The sequence below is a fragment of the Oryctolagus cuniculus genome, chromosome 6 (assembly GCF_964237555.1).
Source record: "Oryctolagus cuniculus chromosome 6, mOryCun1.1, whole genome shotgun sequence".
Taxonomy (NCBI): domain Eukaryota; kingdom Metazoa; phylum Chordata; class Mammalia; order Lagomorpha; family Leporidae; genus Oryctolagus; species Oryctolagus cuniculus.
In genome coordinates this window covers 144,900,762-144,923,144 of record NC_091437.1, presented here as the reverse complement: position 1 = coordinate 144,923,144, position 22,383 = coordinate 144,900,762, and the positions used below count along the sequence as shown (strand labels likewise).

At 38.3% G+C, this 22,383-nt stretch overlaps 1 protein-coding gene across 4 annotated transcripts in view; it reads right to left on the bottom strand.

Moving 5' to 3' along the window:
* The window catches only part of COLEC10 (collectin subfamily member 10), a 231,954-nt gene that overhangs the window by 6,273 nt on the left and 203,298 nt on the right, over positions 1-22,383 (bottom strand). For all 4 annotated transcript variants that reach the window (XM_070075426.1, XM_070075428.1, XM_070075427.1 and 1 more), the window contains 4 exons: positions 21,371-21,442; positions 19,887-19,958; positions 9,897-9,950; positions 8,471-8,566 (listed from right to left, as the gene is read on the bottom strand). In XM_070075426.1, coding sequence (XP_069931527.1) covers positions 8,471-8,566; positions 9,897-9,950; positions 19,887-19,958; positions 21,371-21,392 — 244 coding nt within the window. In that variant the 5' untranslated portion in view covers positions 21,393-21,442. The remainder of the gene's footprint in view (positions 1-8,470; positions 8,567-9,896; positions 9,951-19,886; positions 19,959-21,370; positions 21,443-22,383) is intronic.

Below are 22,383 nucleotides of genomic sequence, written 5' to 3'. Positions count from 1 at the left end.
TGCCGGCATCCCACATGTGTGCAGGTTCAAGTCCCAGCTGCTCCACTTCTGATCCAGCTCTCTGCTATGACCTAGGAAAGCAGTAGAAGATGGCTCAAGGCCTTGGCCTCTGCACCCATGTGGGAGACCTGGAAGAGGCTACTGGCTTCTGGCTTCAGGATCAGTGCAGCTCTGGCTATTGTGGCCATCTGGGGAGTTAACCAGTGGATGAAAGACCTCTCTCTGTCTTTCTCTCTGCCTCTGCCTCTCTGTAACTCTGCCTTTCAAATAAATAAACCAAAAAAATCTTTTAAAAATATTATTGCTCTACATTATACCTTGGGATCTGGTGTGTTCATGATAGTCTCAGGCATATCAGAGACAGAATCTTCAGTTAAGATCAGAACTATAATTACAGGGGTAAGCTAATGTCAAATAGTTCCTGTGCCCTCTAGTATCACTAGATAGAATGAACTCAAGATAACATTTGTGTGCTTCCAACAATATACAGCAAATATAACTGCATTACAATAAATAAAATCACAACAAAATGAAACCAATTGTGATATAATTACAAGAGGTCCATCATTATTGCTGACTCAGAATGAATACCTAAGACCCATCTACTAAAGGCTTTACTGTTAACTCTTGCAGGGAAATGGCCAAGGAATAAAAAAGATGATTAATATGAGAACTCATAAAAACTTAAAGAAACACATAGTGCTTAGACCAGTTTATGCAGTGGATGCAGGACTTAGAGAAACCTGTATTCAAATCCCTGTTCCAAGGGCGGAGCCAAGATGGCGGAATAGTGAGGGCGCGCACCGATAGTCCGGGAAAATTTAGTTTAATAAAAGGGGAGTTACGGTAGCCGCAGAAAAAAGAACCAGGAAAAAATTGCACGGGAATCGTGAATCGGAGGACCTACTGGGAGAACAAGGTCGCCCACCGCGCGGAAGCCAAGTCGCGGGACGGAGCCGCAGAAGCCCCAGTGCTCCAAGGGGAGTGCATGCCACACAGACAACAGCGGGGAGACTTGGGACGCTCCACACATCCACGCTGGGAGGGGAGGTGAGCTCAATAACCCGAGACATTGGTGGGGAAACGGGGGTCAGAATCTAGAGGGGGGCCGGAAAGTGCAGCAAACTCACTACCGGAAAGAAGGGAAAAAAAAAAGCTTCGGGGTTTCTCTTCCCCCTAACCTTGCAAAGGTTACAAGGCTGCAAGGCTAGAATTCCCAAGAGACAAAGAGCAGGCCTGCGCTCTGGATTTACATATCAATGGGGGAGAGCTAAGCAACTGAGTCACTACAATTCAGTAGCCTAGGCAACCCAGTGGGAGTCCAGAGGAGCCAAAGACTGGAAGCTAAATACCATCAATTCTGCACAGCCTTGCCCTGCGGTGTTACTTACCCCCTGAATAAATAAAATAAATAAATAAATAAAAAGAGAGAGATTTACCATGCATAACCTGAGGGTGTCACCTTTGCACACCCTTAACCTGGAAGAACCAGGCAGAGCTCTCAGGCCGCACCCATCTCAAGCCTCCAAGGCTCCTCCAACAGCAGGCAGTCCACTTAACACGGACACAGTATAAATAAAAAAAAAAAAAAAGAAAGAAAAAAAAAAAAACGCACAGTGACGCAAGAAGAATTAACTATGCCGAGTAACAAACACAGAAATAGAGGGAGCAAGATCAACGATGACACTATGATGCCTCCAAATAAGCAAAACACCCCAAGCCAAGAGTATGAAGATGATGAGATAGAAGAAATGCAAGATACGGATTTCAAAAAATTTATGATAAGAACATTTAGAAGTTTTCAAAAGCAAATCCTTGAACTACAGAAATCCTTAATGGACAAGATTGAAAATCTCTCTCGTGAAAACGAAATTTTAAGGAAGAGTCAAAATGAAACTCAGAAACTAGTAGAACAGGAAAGTGTTATAGTGAAGAGAAATCAAAATGAAATGAAGAGCTCAATAGATCAAATGACAAACACATTAGAAAGCCTTAAAAACAGAATGGGTGAAGCAGAAGAGAGAATATCGGACTTAGAAGATAGAGCACAGGAAAACATACAGTCAAACCAAAGAAAAGAAGAGGAAATTAGAAACCTAAAAAATATTGTTGGGAATCTACAGGATACTATCAAAAAAACAAACATTCGAGTTCTAGGAGTTCCTGAAGGCATGGAGAGAGAGAAAGGATTGGAAGGCCTTTTTAGTGAGATACTAGCAGAGAACTTTCCAAGTTTGGAGAAGGACAGAGATATCCTAGTACAGGAAGCTCATAGAACCCCCAATAAACATGACCAAAAGAGATCCTCACCACGACACGTGGTAATTAAACTTACCACAGTGAAACATAAAGAAAAGATCCTAAAATGTGCAAGAGAGAAATGTCAGATTACTCTCAGAGGATCTCCAATCAGACTCACAGCTGACTTCTCATCAGAAACCCTACAAGCTAGGAGGGAATGGCGAGACATAGCACAGGTGCTAAGAGAGAAAAATTGCCAGCCCAGAATATTATATCCTGCCAAGCTCTCATTTGTGAATGAAGGTGAAATAAAGACCTTTCATAGCAAACAGAAATTGAAAGACTTTGTGGCCACTCGTCCGGCCCTGCAAAAGATACTTAAAGATGTGCTACACTCAGAAACACAGAAACACGGCCATCAATATGAAAGAAGGGAAAGGAAGAACACCTACCAGTAAAAGAGCATGGGAAGCTCAAAGCATATACTAGAAAATATTTCCGGGAAAATGGCAGGGCAAAGTCACTACGTATCAATAGTCACATTGAACATTAATGGTCTGAATTCTTCAGTTAAAAGACACCGTTTAGCTGACTGGCTCACAGAACACAACCCAACTATTTGTTGCCTACAAGAAACACATCTCTCTAACAAAGAGACATGCAGACTGAAAGTGAAAGGTTGGAAAAAGATATTCCATGCCAACAGAAACCAAAAAAAAGCAGGTGTAGCCATATTAATATCAGACAAAATAAACTTTAATACAAAAACTGTTAAGAGAGACAAAGAGGGACACTATATAATGATTAAGGGTTCAATTCAACAGGAAGATGTAACTATTATAAATGTATATGCACCTAATTACAGGGCATCGGTCTATTTAAAAGATATGTTAAGGGACTTAAAGGTAGATTTAGATTCCAATACAATAGTACTGGGGGACTTCAATACTCCACTCTCAGAAATAGACAGATCATCCGGACAGAAGATCAACAAGGAAACAGCAGATTTAAATGACACTATAGCCCAAATGGATCTAACAGATATATACAGAACTTTCAACCCTACATCTACAGACTTCACATTCTTCTCAGCAGCGCATGGAACCTTCTCTAGGATTGACCACATACTAGGCCATAAAGCAAGTCTCAGCAAATTAAAAAGAATTAGAATCATACCATGCAGCTTCTCAGACCATAAAGGAATGAAGCTGGAAATTAGCAACTCAGGAAACCCCAGAAAGTATGCAAACACATGGAGACTGAACAACATGCTCCTGAATGAACACTGGGTCATTCAAGAAATCAAAAGAGAAATCAAAAACTTTCTGGAAGTAAATGAAGACAACAACACAACATATCAAAACTTATGGGATACAGCAAAAGCAGTATTGAGAGGCAAATTTATAGCAATAGGTGCCTATACCAAGAAATTGGAAAGGTACAATAAATGAGCTTTCAGCGCACCTCAAGGACCTAGAAAAACTGCAGCAAACCAAACCCAAATCTAGTAGGAGAAGAGAAATAATTAAAACCAGAGAAGAAATTAATAGGATTGAATCCAAAAAAACATTACAAAAAATCAGCCAAGCGAGAAGCTGGTTTTTTGAAAAAATAAACAAAATTGACACCCCATTGGCCCAACTAACTAAAAAAAGAAGAGAAAAGACCCAAATCAATAAAATCAGAGATGAAAAAGGAAACGTAACAACAGACACTACAGAAATAAAAAGAATCATCAGAAATTACTACAAGGACCTGTACGCCAGCAAACAGGAAAACCTATCAGAAATGGATAGATTCCTGGACACATGCAACCTACCTAAATTGAACCAGGAAGACATCGAAAACCTAAATAGACCCATAACTGAAACAGAAATTGAAACAGTAATAAAGGCCCTCCCAACAAAGAAAAGCCCAGGACCAGATGGATTCACCGCTGAATTCTACCAGACATTTAAAGAAGAACTAATCCCATTTCTTCTCAAACTATTCAGAACAATCGAAAAAGAGGGAATCCTCCCAAATTCTTTCTATGAAGCCAGCATCACCTTAATCCCTAAGCCAGAGAAAGATGCAGCACTGAAAGAAAATTACAGACCAATATCCCTGATGAACATAGACGCAAAAATCCTCAATAAAATTCTGGCCAATAGAATACAACAACACATCAGGAAAATCATCCACCCAGACCAAGTGGGATTCATCCATGGTATGCAGGGATGGTTCAACATTCGCAAATCAATCAATGTGATTCACCACATTAACAGACTGCAGAAGAAAAACCATATGATTATCTCAATTGATGCAGAGAAAGCATTTGATAAAATTCAACACCCTTTCATGATGAAAACTCTAAGCAAATTGGGTATAGAAGGAACATTCCTCAATATAATCAAAGCAATTTATAAAAAACCCACAGCCAGCATCCTATTGAATGGGGAAAAGTTGGAAGCATTTCCACTGAAATCTGGCACCAGGCAGGGATGCCCACTCTCACCACTGCTATTTAACATAGTTCTGGAAGTTTTAGCCAGAGCCATCAGACAAGAAAAAGAAATCAAAGGAATACAAATCAAGAAGGAAGAAGTCAAACTATCCCTCTTTGCAGACGATATGATTCTGTACTTAGAGGATCCAAAGAACTCTACTAAGAGACTATTGGAACTCATAGAGGAGTTTGGCAAAGTGGCAGGATATAAAATCAATGCACAAAAATCAACAGCCTTTGTATACACAAGCAATGCCATGACTGAGAAAGAGCTGCTAAGGTCAATCCCATTCACAATAGCTACAAAAACAATCAAATACCTTGGAATAAACTTAACCAAGGACGTTAAAGATCTCTACGATGAAAATTACAAAACCTTAAAGAAAGAAATAGAAGAGGATACCAAAAAATGGAAAAATCTTCCATGCTCATGGATTGGAAGAATCAACATCATCAAAATGTCCATTCTCCCAAAAGCAATTTATAGATTCAATGCAATCCCAATCAAGATACCAAAGACATTCTTCGCAGATCTAGAAAAAATGATGCTGAAATTCATATGGAGGCACAAGAGACCTCGAATAGCTAAAGCAATCTTGTACAACAAAAACAAAGCCGGAGGCATCACAATACCAGACTTCAGGACATACTACAGGGCAGTTGTAATCAAAACAGCATGGTACTGGTACAGAAACAGATGGATAGACCAATGGAACAGAATTGAAACACCAGAAATCAACCCAAACATCTACAGCCAACTTATATTTGATCAAGGATCTAAAACTAATTCCTGGAGCAAGGACAGTCTATTCAATAAATGGTGCTGGGAAAACTGGATTTCCACGTGCAGAATCATGAAGCAAGACCCCTACCTTACACCTTACACAAAAATCCACTCAACATGGATTAAAGACCTAAATCTACGACCTGACACCATCAAGTTACTAGAGAACATTGGAGAAACCCTTCAAGATATTGGCACAGGCAAAGAATTTCTGGAAAAGACCCGGGAGGCACAGGCAGTCAAAGCCAAAATCAACTATTGGGATTGCATCAAATTGAGAAGTTTCTGTACTGCAAAAGAAACAGTCAGGAGAGTGAAGAGACAACCGACAGAATGGGAAAAAATATTTGCAAACTATGCAACAGATAAAGGGTTAATAACCAGAATCTACAAAGAGATCAAGAAACTCCACAAAAACAAAACCAACAACCCACTTAAGAGATGGGCCAAGGACTTCAATAGACATTTTTCAAAAGAGGAAATCCAAATGGCCAACAGGCACATGAAAAAATGTTCAAGGTCACTAGCAATCAGGGAAATGCAAATCAAAACCACAATGAGGTTTCACCTCGCCCCAGTTAGAATGGCTCACATACAGAAATCTACCAACAACAGATGCTGGCGAGGATGTGGGGAAAAAGGGACACTAACCCACTGTTGGTGGGAATGCAAACTGGTCAAGCCACTATGGAAATCAGTCTGGAGATTCCTCAGAAACCTGAATATAACCCTACCATTCGACCCAGCCATCCCACTCCTTGGAATTTACCCAAAGGAGTTTAAATTGATAAACAAAAAAGCGGTCTGCACCCTAATGTTTATTGCAGCACAATTCACAATAGCCAAGACCTGGAACCAACCTAAATGCCCATCAACGGTAGACTGGATAAAGAAATTATGGGAAATGTATTCTTTAGAGTACTATACCGCAGTAAGAAACAACGAAATCCAGTCATTTGCAACAAAATGGAGGAATCTGGAACACATCATGCTGAGTGAAGTAAGCCAGTCCCAAAGGGACAAATACCATATGTTCTCCCTGATCGGTGACAACTGACTCAACACCAAAAAGGAAACCTCCTGAAGTGAAATGGACACTATGAGAAATGGTGACTTGATCAGCATAGCTCTGACTGCTAATGGACAACTTAATACATTATCCCTCATAGTATTTTTTTTTTGTCTGTTCTACTTAATATGACTGGTTTAATTCTGTAATTATCACACAGTTATTCTTAAGTGTTGAAAATTAACTGAAATGTGATCCCTGTTAAACATAAGAGTGGGAATAAGAGAGGGAAGAGATGTATAATTCGGGACATGCTCGGGCTGACTTGCCCCAATTGGTAGAGTTGGAAACATACCAGGGGATTCCAATTCAATCCCATCAAGGTGGCATGTGCCAATGCCATCTCACTACTCCAAGTGATCAATTTCAGTTCACAATTGATCATAATGAAAGGACTAAGAGTCAAAGGGAGCACATAAACAAGTCTAGTATCTGCTAACACCAACCGATAGAATAAATAAAGGGGAGAGTGATCCAACATGGGAAGTGAGATACTCAGCAGACTCATAGAATGGCGGATGTCCTAAATAGCACTCTGGCCTCAGAATCAGCCCTAAAGGCACTCGGATCTGGCTGAAAAGCCCATGAGAGTATTTCAGGCATGGAAAGCCAAGACACTCTGGCAAAAAGATCTCTGTGAGTGAGATCCCAGTGGAAAGAACAGGTCTTCAAAGAGGGAGGTGCCTTTCTCTGAAGGGAGGAGAGAACCTCCACTTTGACTATGACCGTGTCTAAACAAGATAAGAGTCGGAGAACTCAAGGGGCTTCCATAGCCTTGGAAACTCATAACTGGTGCATAGGGAGATTACTGATGCCATAAACAGGAGTGTCAATTGGTAAAGTCAACAACAGGAGTCACTGTGCACTTACTCCTCATGTAGGATCTCGGTCCTTAACGTGCTGTACACTGAGGCTTAATGCTATAACGAGTACTCAAACAGTATATTTCACTTTGTGTTTCTATGGGGGTGCAAACGACTGAAATCTTTACTTAATGTATACTAAACTGATCTTCTGTAAAAAAAAAAAAAAAAAGAAAAAAAGAAAGAAATTTTCAATTCCCAACTTGACTCTCACTGGGATTAAACATGACAATAGGTCTGATCTGATTTCATCATCGTTTAAAAAAAATCATCTATTATTTTTCACTTTATGTTTCTGTGTGGGAGCAAACTGTTGAAATCCTTACTTAAGGTATACTAAGCTGATCTTCTGTATATTAAGATAATCGAAAATGAATCTTGATGTGAATGGAAGGGGAGAGGGAGTGGGAAAGGGGAGGGTTGTTGGTGGGAGGGACGGTATGGGGGGGGAAGCCATTGTAACCCATGAGTCGTACTTTGGAAATTTATATTCATTAAATAAAAGATAAAAAAAAAAATCCCTGTTCCAGTGCTTATTAGTTCTGGATCTATGGGCAAAGTACACTTTCTAAGCTTCCATTTAATTATAGTACCTACATTATAACAACTATAATGGAACTCAGTGATATAATACTGGTAGTTATGCACTATTCCAAGGACTCAATGAAACAGCACTTATTTCCATTATTGTTTCAGTTTTCTGATTTGCCAGTTATATCTGACTCTTTCTGGCTGTTTTTATTCTTAAGGCATAATTTATCAAATTTTGTCCTTTTCACCATTTTCTACTTTCAGAAAAGTACCTTTTTATATTTGTAGGTGATGTACATGTTTAAATGTATGGACTTGAGGTATTCTGGAATCTGAGTAGATAGTTAGCATTTTGGGTGACCTTAAACTGGTGACACTATCTCATTAAGTTTTTGTCTATCCAAAGGTATTTCCTGATAAGAGTACGGAATTGCAATGATGAAAGGAATTAAATCAATTGATATATAGCACAAAGCAGAAGACAATACGCTCACCATTCTTGACGAACTTCATAGACGTCTTGAGCCGAGCAACACTAATGTCCAGTTGTCCAACAACTTTCCGGTATCTTCCACAGTCACACACAGTACCTTTTAAATAACAAAACCCATGAATTCCTGTTGAAGTACATGTACAGCAATTGGGAAAACTCTCTCCCTAATAATTACTATATTTTTCTAGTATGACTATCTCTCTGTGAATGGCTATAATTCTAACCTTTTATTTAAAACAAGGTTTCCAATTTCCGTCATCTTCAGGAATCCAGAAATTATCATCTTACATGTTTTGAAAGAGTTTAGAGACAGTTTTAAATTAAATCTTTAAAAAGAAGAAGACATATGACAAGCCACTGCAGCCACATTGTGAACCATTTGGCATTCTTGCTGAACACAGAACTTGTCTGTCCTATCTCAGAATAAAATTTTCACAGCTTCCTTAAAACATATTTCCAGCCAGTCCTCTTTTCAGTTACTGCATTATTCACTAACTCACACAATTCTCCCACGAGAAGGGACACTTACCAAGATTCAATCAAACGTTAGTACTGATTATCCACTTGACAGAGAACATGCATGTTTCAAGGACTAAGTTCAGATTCTATAAATTAGTAGATCCAATTTGCGGTTTTGAAGGCCAGTTTTCCAGTTTGTGGACCAACTACAATTTTAACTGGCATTCCTTTCCCTTTTGCTCACTTATGATTTCAACTACCTACTAATATTGTCAGAGAGAAGAAATTGTAAGGAACAGGATAAACATATTCAAATGATTGTCTTTTTTGGTTTAATGGCTGTTTCATGTAAACATTTTCATTGTTTTTTTTTTTTTTTGAGAGTATGAAAAGTAAAAGTAATCTTATTAGCCTTAAAGAAAAACATCTGTGACTTTATCCATATTCATAGCTAAATGGAGGAATGTCAAACAATTCTTAGAACTAGTGTTCACTGCACCCCTGTGGATAGAAACAACTGAAATTTCCCAAGAACAAGCTCCTTCATTCCCTGCATTAAACTCTGGAAATAAAACTTTTTTCTATACTCAGGGAGAATCTTCCTGGCTGTGGAAAGCCGATTCCATAGCCATGGGGCCCTTGTGGAGCCAGCCAGTCTACTGCTGGTCAGCCGCTGGCCAGGAGCTTGTTCAGATGCTAGCAGAATGGAACACATGGCAGCATTCCCTCTTAGCCTGGGAGGAGGGCTGCTTCCTGAGGTGCAGGGTCTGGCCCTCATTGTAGGCATGACTGGGGTGGAATGTGATTGGAAGTCACCATGGAGAGGCAGGAGAGTTGCCTTTCCTTTACCCAAAGGAGCACAGGGTCACATTGTTCAGACTTCCGTTTTTCCCTAAAACGCATTAACTGTGTGACAAATGCATTTGGGATTATTCTAGAGATGAAAGAGTAAAAGGAGCATATCTCACCTGCCTTGCCTTTTCCTCCGGGAATCCCAAGCAACCCTTTTTCCCCTTTCTCACCTGAATAAAGACAACAGCATCCACAAAACATCAGTGAAATTAAAAGATAAATCAATCTTTCAGACCTAAAATTACATACGAAATAGTTTTCCAAATTTCATTTGCAGTATCTCTAAATAATAATACTTAATTTTACATAAGTAATTTAATTTCAAGGTGGCTGTGTGGGTTCATCTAATCAATCAAGTCATAATTTGTTTAGATTCAATGTAGAATTCCAGTGGGATGTGTAAGGAACACTTGAATTTGCGTTACCCATCCTACTAACATTTTCGTTCCTGAACAAGGCTAATGAAATTCTCAGCATGTTTTTAATTTTAAAAATACCATTGTTTTACAAACCTGAATCAACTGGTTACCAAATTACAGTGTCTGTGTATTATGTCCCACAGGATTTCAAGTGACTTTGCCCTTGAGTTTTCAAAAAACATGCACTTGCATTTTTTAAATTAATTCAACAAATATTTACTGTGTACCTACTATAAGCAAGATAACAGGTCAGGTTCTTTGAGAGGCTACATGGAGGGACAAGAGCAAACCTATGACTTTCAGGAGTGATGTGATCTATGCAAATATGTATAATATAAAATCAAATATAGTCTTATGACAAATATCAACCTTGAAATTTTCCTTTCTGCTCCTATTTGAATGTAGCCATTTTCACACTCAGTCAGAGGCATCCACAAAATAATTCTCAGAGAACAAGGATTTTTAAAACACAGAGTAAAAAAGAAAAGTTGACTTTTTTTTTTTGTCTGACTTCAAAATAGGCTCTTGAAGCCCACATCACACACAATAATTGAAAGGAAAAGCTTTGATTTATAGGAGAAAATGTTTGGCTGTGGTTCTTAAGAATCAAAAGAGAAGACCCTGACAGAAGTAAAATAGAGTTTATGCTTCAATGGTGACCTGGAAAACTAATCAGAAAAAAACTCGTGGAGGATGAAGAGAGGATGAAGGTCACTCAGGCTACAAGAAGTATGGAGTTTACCCTCCCAGGTGGTACTGCCAAGGAACTGGGTAAATGATCCAAGTGGAAAATGAGAAGGGAATGTTCACCAGCAACAGGGAAAAGGTGGGAATCTCTCTGAAACCTGTAGGGTACCCAAAGATACCATATGCTCTCTTCTCATCACTCCCTGATAGGTACTTTTCAACAGGAGCCTCTTATACATTGAAGCAAACATGTCTACTGAGGCCCCCAAAGATTTTTCTGATTTTTTTCTAAACTGATCTATGTACATGTCTTTCTCTACAGTGACACCAGGCTTCCCAAGGAAGAAGCACACAGGTGTAAGCCTCAGAACTTGTACTTGAACGAGAGGAGACGATGGTAAAATCTATAATAGGAGGCAAGAAGCATTGGGAAGGAGACATTGAACAGAAATAACATACTTCTAAAGGAAGCTAAGAAACAGTGGTTGTGCTGGACTTATGAAAGAGGGCTTAGGATGTATGCTTGGCCATCCAAACACCTAGAAGTTGCAGCCAGAATCTAGGTAGTGTACAACATACAGCAGAGAGTGCACTGGGGAGAAAACTGAGGGTACCTTGAGTATGCAGGTGAAGCAGATTGATCTACTTATACCTTAGTTATATCCTGCAAATTCCTTACTTCCTTTACATGTCAATTAGAAAAGATAAAAACAGATTTTAAAAATATACGAGTGGAAGAAAGGAAATAAGTATGCATATTTTAAAGTGCCAATGTGTTGCCAATTATTCTGGTTACTTTTCACATATAAGTATTCTCATATTAAATCCTATGAGCTAAGTACCTTCACTATTTTTATTCTACAACTGAAATAATTGAAGATCAGATAGGCAAAGTAACTTGGACATTTAATAATTATATGCAGGGCTGTTATGCAAACACAACCATTTCTGCCTCCTAAGTTCATGTTGTTTCCCAAATGAGTTAGCTAATGATTTAACAAAGGAAACTAAAGTGTTTTTAAAATGTCATAACAAGTTGAAAGAACCAGCATCCGATATCACAGTGCTGGTCCAAGTCCTGCCTTCTCTGCTCCTGATTCAGCTGCCTGCTAATGAGCCTGGGAGAGCAGTGGAACTGTGGCCTAAATACTTGGGTGCCTGCCTCTCATGTGGGAGATCTGGATGGAATTCCTGATTCCTGGCTATGGCCTGAATGAAACATGGCTATTGGGGGTATTTGGGGAGTAATTAGTGGATGGAAAATCTCTCGCTTTCTCTGTCTCTTCCTCTCTCTGTGTTGCTCTGCCTTTCAACTAACTAAATAAATACATAAATACTTAAAACAAGGTTGAAAGGATGGGCAAGTGTTAAGTGGTTAAGACGTCAGTAAAGACATCCAGGTCCCTTATAGGAATGGCAGGTTCCATACTTGGCTCCAGCTCCTGACTCCAGCTTCTCAACAATGCAGACCCTCGTATGCAGCACTGATGGCTCAAGTAATTAAATTCATGCTGTCCATATTGGAGACCTGGTCTGAGTTACCCTTTCTGGCATATGGTCCTGGCCCTGGTCCAGCCTTCACCATTGTGGGAATTTGGGGAGTGAACTAACAGATGGGAGTGTTCTTTTTCTGTCTGTCTCTCTCTCTGTCCCTTTTCCCCCTCCCATGTCTATCTGTGTCTCTGCCTCTCAAATAAAAATTTATCAAAAAATATTTGAATGGTAGCTGTCTTTATCACCACTCAAAACAATATAAATTTGAAAGAATTTGTGAATATGGTTTGACATTTTATTTTTTAAAAATGTAGTGTGTCCTCTGCATATGAGTCCCTTCAATTCAACATGGGTTGGGCATTTATTCCAGTTTTAGGCTAAGTCCCTATAAATAGAATACAGTAGTTTGTCTATCTGCAGTTTACTTTTTTACAGTTTGAGTTACCTGCATTTAAATGTCCAAAACTATTAAACAGAATTTTCCATAAATAAATAATTCATGTTTTATTTATTTAAATTTTTTATTCATTTCTTTTCATTTTATTTGAGGGATGGAAAGAGAGTGAAATAAAGAAACAAAGATCTTCCATCTAATGATTCACTTTCCAAATGCCTGCAACAGCAGGACTGGGCAAGGCCAAAACCCGGAGCCCAGAACTCTATCATGATCTCCATGTGGGTGACCCAAGTATTTGAGCCATCACCTGCTGCTTCTGGATGTATATTACCTGGAAGCTGGACCCGAATTGGAGGAGCCCGGTACTTTAACCAGGCCCTCTGATTCAAGTCCTGGGGTCCTCCAGTATACTCTGGACATCCCAAGTAGTGAGTTAACCACACTGCTCCACACGCCTACCCTAACATTTGTTAAGTTTTAAGTTGCAATTCATTCTGAATAGCATGATGAAATCTACCTTCACGTTTCACAAGGTGTCTTCCTGCATGGGAATCATCCCTTTGTGGAAATAATATCTGAAATCAGGTGAATAAACCAAGTAGCACTATCTTAATGAGATTACTATAAGACTTGACTTGTAGAGAATACTCAATCTTTGCTTCTGGGACAGATGTTATGGCACAGTGGGTTCAGCTGCCAGATGCCAGATTCCCTTATCAGAGTGCCTTGTTTGAGTCCCAGCTGCCTCACTTCTGATTCAGCTTCTTGCTAATGTACCTGGGAAGCAGAAAATGATGGTCCAGGTTCTTGGATTCTTGCCAGTCACACAGAAGACTCAGAAGGAGTTTCTGACCCTTGGCTTTGGCCTGGTATAGCCCTGACTATCACAGGCATTTGGAGAGTGATCCAGTGGGTGAAAAAATTCTCTCTTTCTCCATCTCTCTCTCCCTCTCTCCTTTACTCTGCATTTCAAGTAAATAAATAAATCATTTCTAAAAAATCTTTTCTTCTGGTCTCCTAGTCTGAGTTATGGTTAAGGCATGCATGCCAAGTACTTAGCCAGCTCACAGAGGATTTGGATTTAAAGTATCTATTTCCCCAAAACTAATTATGGTTTAAAGCCATCCACAAAAACTTATTTTGGCCCATGAGTGGGAACATGTCTGTAATAACTGTCTTAAGCTTGAAGAATTAGAGATTGGATTCAAACAAACAAAAATCATAATGCTTTCAGTGTAAAAGGATTATTGACCTTAAGTAAAAATATTTATTTTGCTATGAGATTGAATTTACCTATACTAAATCATTCTTACTTCTTATTCCTAAAATGAAATATTGACATCCAGAAAGCTACCTTATCCACACAAATGACAACATTAAGGTCAGCCTGGAAAGTTGAGATTGATCTGAGCCAGAGAAAAGTTTAGAAGGGCCATCATCAAAATGAGGACAATAAATTTCAAAGTAAAGATTAAAAATAAAATCAATCCAGGTGAGCCAGAACATTGCTTCTCCATTTTTTAAAATTGCAAGACATGCTCATAAATTTTGATGGCATATCTCTGAAGATGAAATCTTAGTGGCCAATAGTGGAAATTGATGGTAAGGGAAAGTGGTACCTATAGGAATAAGGAGTAGAAAAGAAGACCACATTGTGGAAGTAATATGCTTTATCATTCATTTTTCATTCTTAATGTAACAAACATTTAGATAGTTTCTACTCTATAAGAGATATCAGGAAAAAAATTAAGCAGTATGGTCACCATGGAGCTTATATTTATTTAAACAAATAGACACAGTTAATATTTCTTATTTTGTTTTATTTATTTATTTATTTTCATGTATTTTAAATATTTCTTTATTTTTGAGAGTGACAGAGAGCAGGAGAAGTAGAGAAGTGTTGGCTGCAACAGCCAGGGCTGTGTCAGGATGAAGCCAGGTCTCCTACATAAGTGGCAAGTACATGGGCCATCCTCCATGCCTTTCCAGGTGCATTATCAGGAAGCTGGAAGTGGAGCATCTGAGCCTTGAGCTGCCACTCAAATATGGGTTACCAGCATTGCAAGCAGTGGTGTCACCCACTGAGCAATAACACAGGCTCCTATTTCTTGAATAGCTTTATAATATGGTGTTCTGATATATGCATACATTGTGTAATGTCCAGTCAGGGAGAACGTACCTGTCTCCCCAAACATTTATCATCCATTGTTTTTCCTACAAAGTGTCCACAGTATACAGGGTAAACCGACAAGTCATTACAATGAATAGAGTGATAAAGGTGTGCAACAGGATCTATGTGCTTGAGCTTTATAGGAGGAATTGGCCTGAAGAAAAGCTTGTGTTAATTTTGTTATTTCCAGACTGATAGCTTTTCAAAATTTTTGGAAGTTTATTCATTTTGAGGCTCAGTCATACTAAAAATTATTGACACTTCCTTGTTTTTGTCTTCTATCACTTTCTCAAGTTACTTAGTCTTATTCTATGAAAATATTAAAATTTGGCTCAAGAATGCTAACTCTGACTTTTGCAGTTGAGACTCATCTAAACTTAATTGGGGTGGACGTTTGCTATAACAGTTGAAATGCCATTTGCGATGTCCATATCCCTATCAAAGAGTCTTGGTTTGAGTCCTAGAACTGCTAATATACACTCTGGTAGGCAGCAGGTGATGGCTCAAATACTGGGGTCTTTGATGCCCACTTAGGAGACTTGGATTGAGTTCCTGTCGGATTTTGGAGAGTGAACTACCAGGTATGAGCATTCACTCTGTCTTTGTCTCTCTCTGCTTTCTGTCTTTAAAAAATAAATAAATAATTTTTAAGAATGCAACTTGACATGTCTAGGGAAGTATAATGCCTGCAATAACTCAATGTAAAATCGAAGTAATCAATTGAGGACTTATTCATGGAAATGGCCAGACTCCAACTCCACTTCTGATATCTACAGGATAGTGTGTGGGATTTTGACCTTCTTTAACATGGATGCATCTCATAAATATTAAGGTCCAACATTTCCTTTCTGACTATACCTTCCCATTCCTTTAACCAGTGGTTAAATGAAGTTGATAGCACCAAGGGAAGATTTGTGGTGTATAGTATCTGAAACCTACATAATTTCCAGGACCCTATCTAAGAGAAATCATACAGGGGACTACATTTGGTACAGGGGGCTAAGCTTCTGCTTGCTGGAATCTCATATCATAGTGAAGTAGGCAGGCATACAGGTTAAAATTCATCAGATTTGTGAACTGGAAGACCACGCCTTTGCCACGCCCCTGTGTGACCTCATGCCCCTACCTGATGCCTTCGCCATGCCCTTGTGTGGCCTCATTCCCCTACCTGGTCACACCTGGGTGCCCACCAGCTAATCAGGTTAATTAACCACTCCCCTTTGGAAATGGGTTAAAAGCCTGGGGCACAGTGTGTCCAGCCCTGCTCTTTTTCCCTGGCCTCTTGCTAGGAAGGGGCTTGCTGTAGCCCCACGCCTCCAGGGCGCATGGCCTTCTGGCCACGTGCTCTAGGCTTCCTGGCCTAAATGCTCATCCACGTGGCTGGTTCCTGGTGTTTGGTATGAACCCTTATTTACCTCTCTTAAATAAAGCTCTCAATCTCCTATGCATCTTTTTCACTAAAAAGCTTAAAAATGTACCATGCTGCTTCATTTATCTGTGCCGGTATTTAGAATTCTTCTCTAAATATTAGGCAAGAACCCTCTTGGGCTTATTAATATTGGGGATTTAGTAATAAGCCCGTGGTGAAATCGTATGGCACCCCAAATTCCGGTAGCACATGTGGCACCCCAGATAGCATTTCTAGGGAACTTTAAGGGGCCACATTTCAGTGTAAATTTTAGGGGGTCTTCTCCGATTTCAATAGGACCAGTTGAAGTTGCAGCTGCTCTGTTTCCCATCTGGCTCCCTGCCCATGCACCTGGGAAAACACTAGTGGAAGGACCAAGTACTTGGGTTCACCCACCTGGGAAAACTGGTTGGTATTCTGGGCTCCTGGCTTCAGCCTTGCCCAGCTCCAGCCATTGTAGCTATTTAGGGAGTAAACCAGTGGATGGAAGATCTCTCTCTCTCTCTCTCTGCTTTTCAAAAAATCTTTTTTTAAAATAAAAAAAAGAAAAAATGATACAACATTGCAAATGGACAAGGACTTGTAAAACTGAATCTTTATCATATGACCTTAAAAATAAGTCATTAAAATTTAAAAGCAGACAAATGACACATTAAGAAATCATTAAAAATAACATTTTAGCTAATGAATGAGTTGTGCCCATAATTCATTTTGGGGGGTAATTGTTAGCTGCATATATTTGGTTGCATTATTTGCTTCTTTAATTGGCCACTGATTTACAATATTTTTAAAGAAAGGATAGAGGGATAATATAGTCGGGTGGCAGTCTTTCATTTAGCTTGGTAAACAACAAAGTATTTTATTAAACTTAACTTATGGAAGCAGAACACAAAGAAAAGTGTAGCAACATAAGGGTGTGGCTTAATGGCTTTTCCCAGAGTGAAATATCTGTAGAATGACCAGCTCTCAGGAAGCCCCCGCTGTGCTCCTCCTGTCATTGCAGTTTCCTCTGTAAAGGTCTCCACCCTGATTTATAACCGCATTATACATTTTTATGTGAATTTTCCAGGTAGTAATCTTTCCATGTTGTTGAAATTCTATAATTGCAATTGCTTGGGATGTAGAGAAATTTTTGTTTGTCTGTCTGTTGTGCATAGTTTCTTTTGCCAATTACTATGTCCATGATATTCCTTCATTTTGTTGCACATAGAATAGTGTACGTATCTTCATTGCACAGTGAGGCATTATAGAAAAGACCCAGTTGTTTTACATCATTGCCAGTGCCAGTTATTGGCAGTCATTTTGATTTTGGCTGTATAGGGAAGTGCAATGTTATCATAGTTTGGCCAAATTTGCATCATAATTTATCGGTCATTTGAATATCTCCTTTTGAAGTACCTAATCAAGTCTCTTTCTCTCTCTCTTTTTTTTTTTTTTTTAACATTTTTTTCCTTTTGGAGTTATCTGATACATAATGCTGATTTTAACCCACTAGATGAAATGCCCATCCCCAAACATTGTTTGTGTTCCACAACCCACATATTTCTTGTGCTGAATGGTCTGGGACACATTCATTCCATGATTCAGTCTCTGGCCCAGCATTTGCGCATCATGATTTTGATAGATCTGCACAGTAAGTGGTCAGAGTATTCTTGGAAGCTATTCCTACATTGGAATTGTTAGCAATAACTTAACTGTACATGGAAGTAACTTCAAACTACATAAATAGATCTCATTAAGTCCAAGCTAAATGTTTTCTTCACTCAAGTTCCTCTTAGTTAGCTCCCAAAATACTTGCTCCACTCCAAAAGCACCCAATACAAGCAATATGATTGAGGCGGTGGCAAATAAAAGAAGAATAAATTTTACCCTATACTTTCTCAATGGGACAATAGAAAATAATGTATGCAAAACTCAGTTATTGGGGGAGTGAAAAAACTAAAATACAAGTATCTTTAATACATAAGCAGATATATAGCCATGGATGACTATCACCATCTCACAAGTGAGCACAGGCAACTAAGAAAATATGTCCAAAGTTCTTGCTGCAGAGGGGCAGTAACTTTTTTTCATATGTTGAGGGACACTATTTTGACCAGTTGATATTAAAATGTCTTACTTTACTAATTTTACCAAAACATAATGCCCTATATACATTAAGTCTTTTCTGATGGACTGTGTAGGAACTGAAACAAATGAGGGGCTATGAAGCCAAGGCTCCATTTGCTTCATGATCAAGCCATCCAGAGACACACACTGCAGCAAGATTTGTGAACTACGAGGAGCGCACATAGCTTTTCTCCAGCAGTGGGGATTCCCATCACAGATGTTAACCAATGAAAACCAACAGATGAAAAATTAACCATATCAACTTATTTTCAGTGGCACTACTTTCTCTCTGCCTTCAAATGCAGGTCGAAGGAGATTCCTCAAAGTAGTGACTGGAAAGGACTGAGTAGAAAGAGTGCACTAAACCACAAGAAGAGAGGAGAGAGGCCACAAAGTCAGCTCAGATTCTAATTTAATGACCTACCTGCAGGATCCTACCAATGGTCCCCAAGGAAGCAAGTGTGTAATTATGTAGCTGTTTAAGTATTTATGAAAATATGAAGGTTACATCAAGGCTGTAGATATTATATTACCCCTGGCACTGGACTTCTCTAAATCTGTACCTCTGCACCAATATCTCCTGTACCTCCTTCAAATACCTTCTCCATTTCACAAACTATTACTATTCTTCACACCAATTCCTCATCATATCAATCTTTCTTTACTCTCCCATGTTTCTAATAATAGTTATGAGATTTAGTATTATCATTATTTTTTAGAAAGTCCTTCTTCTGTAGTCTATGTGTCATTTGCAATAAAATGTGTCTGATATAAGCCAAGTAGAACAATGCCTGTATGAATTACTAGATATGAGGAGTACTTAGAATTTGCTACCATTTTCAGGCTTTAAGAGAAGAGGATAGAGAGTGCTTAGACAATAAAAAGAGCAATAGCTCTATTTTATAATAGTTAGGTTGTAATTATATACCAGATCAGGAGTTGACTAAAAATCAATAGGAACACACAGATATGCTCCAAGTTCCTATCCTATTAAATTATTACAGGTGCAGTATCATTAGTTTCTTTACTCAAATTAAGAAAATTACACTCTGTTGCATATTGTGTGTTTTATGAATAACCATGATATAATTTTGATTGTATCAAAAATTATTATTCAATGACTAGACCTCAGGAGGGATCCATATAGAGATTATATTGCTCTCTTTGCTTGATTTTGTTCCTGAAATCTTGTTTAACTTTGCTCAAGTTTTTTTTTTTTTTTTTTTTTTTTTTTTTTTTTGTGGTGCGGGCTGTAAGACATGTTCCTTATATATGGAAGAAAGATCTAAGCAATGAAGACAGAGGTAATTCATATTTTAAAGCAAAGGTAATCATTTTTATGATGTGAAACATTTAAAGTATCATAATGGTATGTTCAATTTGCTTTAAATAACTGTGAGAGAAGAGTTAAATGCAGCTTACCCTTCTTGCCAATTGGCCCAGTCTTGCCAATATTGCCCTGGGCTCCTATATCACCCAGTTCACCTTTAATTCCTGGGAAGAAAAGGATATCATCTTTATGTCATAAGGTTTTATCTGCTCCTTAAAGATGTGCCTATATGATATTCACCTGGAGGAAACATCAAAAAGTGTATTTATGTACCTGTGATATCTAACATATATCCTGTGCTATATTATCTACTTTAACAGATATGATTATTGTATTAAAATGAAAATGTACATGTGTATAATGCTGTTGGACATGATGATATTAAATTATTACTGATGCAGTATTCTAGAATGGCTATAGCAGTGATGTCTAAAGGTTAGATTAGGGTGAGTGGAAGCAGCATTGAACTTTATTTTGGATCTGTTCTTTAGAACCATTTTGGCTTCACTTTTAAATTCTATTTTCTTGTTCTTAAAACAAGTCTTGACAACATTAGCCAATTTAAAATAGAGAAAGGAATGTGTAATCATAAAGTGTTGTGATCAAAGAGGTAGTAGATTGTCCTGCTGAGTTTTTAATCCAAAAACCTATGATGAAGGATCACTGAGTTCTTCCAACATTGTTATTTATCTTTTTTATGATGAACTACAAAATACTTACTAGTTATAAGCTTTATTTTTTGAGAATGATTTTGCAGTTGGTATACATATTTATGAAGTTAGTTTAAATCAGCATTTCTTAAACTGAGGGTGTGTGAGTGCTTTCTTTCTTTTAAATTATTCAACATTTAAAAATAGTGATCTAGGGCAACCCCATCTTGTGCAGTTGGGGGTAATAATTCAACTCCTCTGAAGATACATGTCTACCCAACCCAATCCAGCCAGCAGCTATGTTTTAGAGTCCTGTGAGTGGAATCATTGCCTAATAGCCTTGGTGCTCTTCCCATCCCCTTTGCTCCTACTGCACATTCTACCATTTGTCCCACTGTGTTGTTCTTTTATACAAGGAAAGGAGAGTTAGAAGATCAAGAGATCTTAGGGAATGGTAAATATATCAGTGGGCTGGGCAGTTCTTCCTGTTCCTTTCCATCTCCTCCTTTGACTCTAGGCAGCCAAGCAAAGTTGTTGAGTGGGGGCTACTGAGAGGAGATCCAGTTATGAGCACGGCTATGTTTCTGAAACCCAGAGTTTCTTTAGAATTTGCCAACCAAAAAATAATGGTTACAATAAATTCTAAGAAATAACATTTTAAAAACTTTAAAAATAAACTATAAGTTTCTTGGATATTCCCAGAGACTACAACTCCCTGGGGATCCCAGAGTGTCCCTCTCCAACCAGCCTTGAGGATTCCTCTTGAGATGTGGTTCCATGTGGTGAATTAATTCATGTCTGAAACACTTTTCATGCATGTTGGGAGCTGAAGGCATTAGGATAGCTGCTAATTTCCTGGGAAAGAACTTGGAGAGAGAGAACAGGACAACTCTAACATTATGGGGCAATTTTATCAGTTTACCTACCTTTGGGCCCCCTGCGCCCCATTTTGCCATACTTTCCCTCTTCTCCAGGATCTCCTTTTTCACCATCATCTCCTTTTAAGACAAAAAACAAGAGAGTGGAGCAGCTCAAACAGCAGCATACATACATTCTCCACCATGGTAAGGTGAACATGGTTAGACTCCATCCCTTAAGTCAGTGCTTCTATCTAACTCATATGTGAATCTGAATATAGGCTCACAAGGGCTGAACACTCAGGTTAAAAAAAAAACACTTCCTATGTATTTTCTCTTTCCCTTTCACCAGCACCCATCTCCATGTTTGAAAAATAGTCTGCTGTTAAATCTCTGAAAAGTTTGTTCTGACAAAGCTTTATTCTTGCTGTAAAATTCTAGAAGCATAATATACACCACTATACATACTCTAAGTACCTGTGTTATGTACATATAAATATGTACCCAAATGTCATATTATAAACATGTAATCCATATGTATGCATATATCTATACATTTATACATGTGTATTAACATTACATACTTATTGTATATATATATACATAATCTACACATTTTGCATACTTATCATACATAGTATTATTTACACATAATCATAATATATGCATATCAATATGTGTATATTACATACAAAGAATATAATATGTACAAATATCATAATATAGACATGTCACATATGACATAGACATATGTCACATATATACACACAAATATAATATGCTTATATAAATATCAATATTCATACAGTATACAATATACTTAAATACATAATAAATATACATATATGGTGTATTTTGTGTTATATATGTACATAGTATTACATGGATTGCACACATATATGTAGTATGTACATAAATTTATTATCTCTGACCACAATGTTGGGAATCCCAAAATTGTAACAGGAAGCTGAGCTCAGGAGACAAGGAGTGGCAAACAGCTGTAAAGCAGTCCTGTTCAAGTAGCAACTGCTTAGTCACAGGTGTATACAGCTCCAACCTCCTGAACATTCAAGAGAGACTGA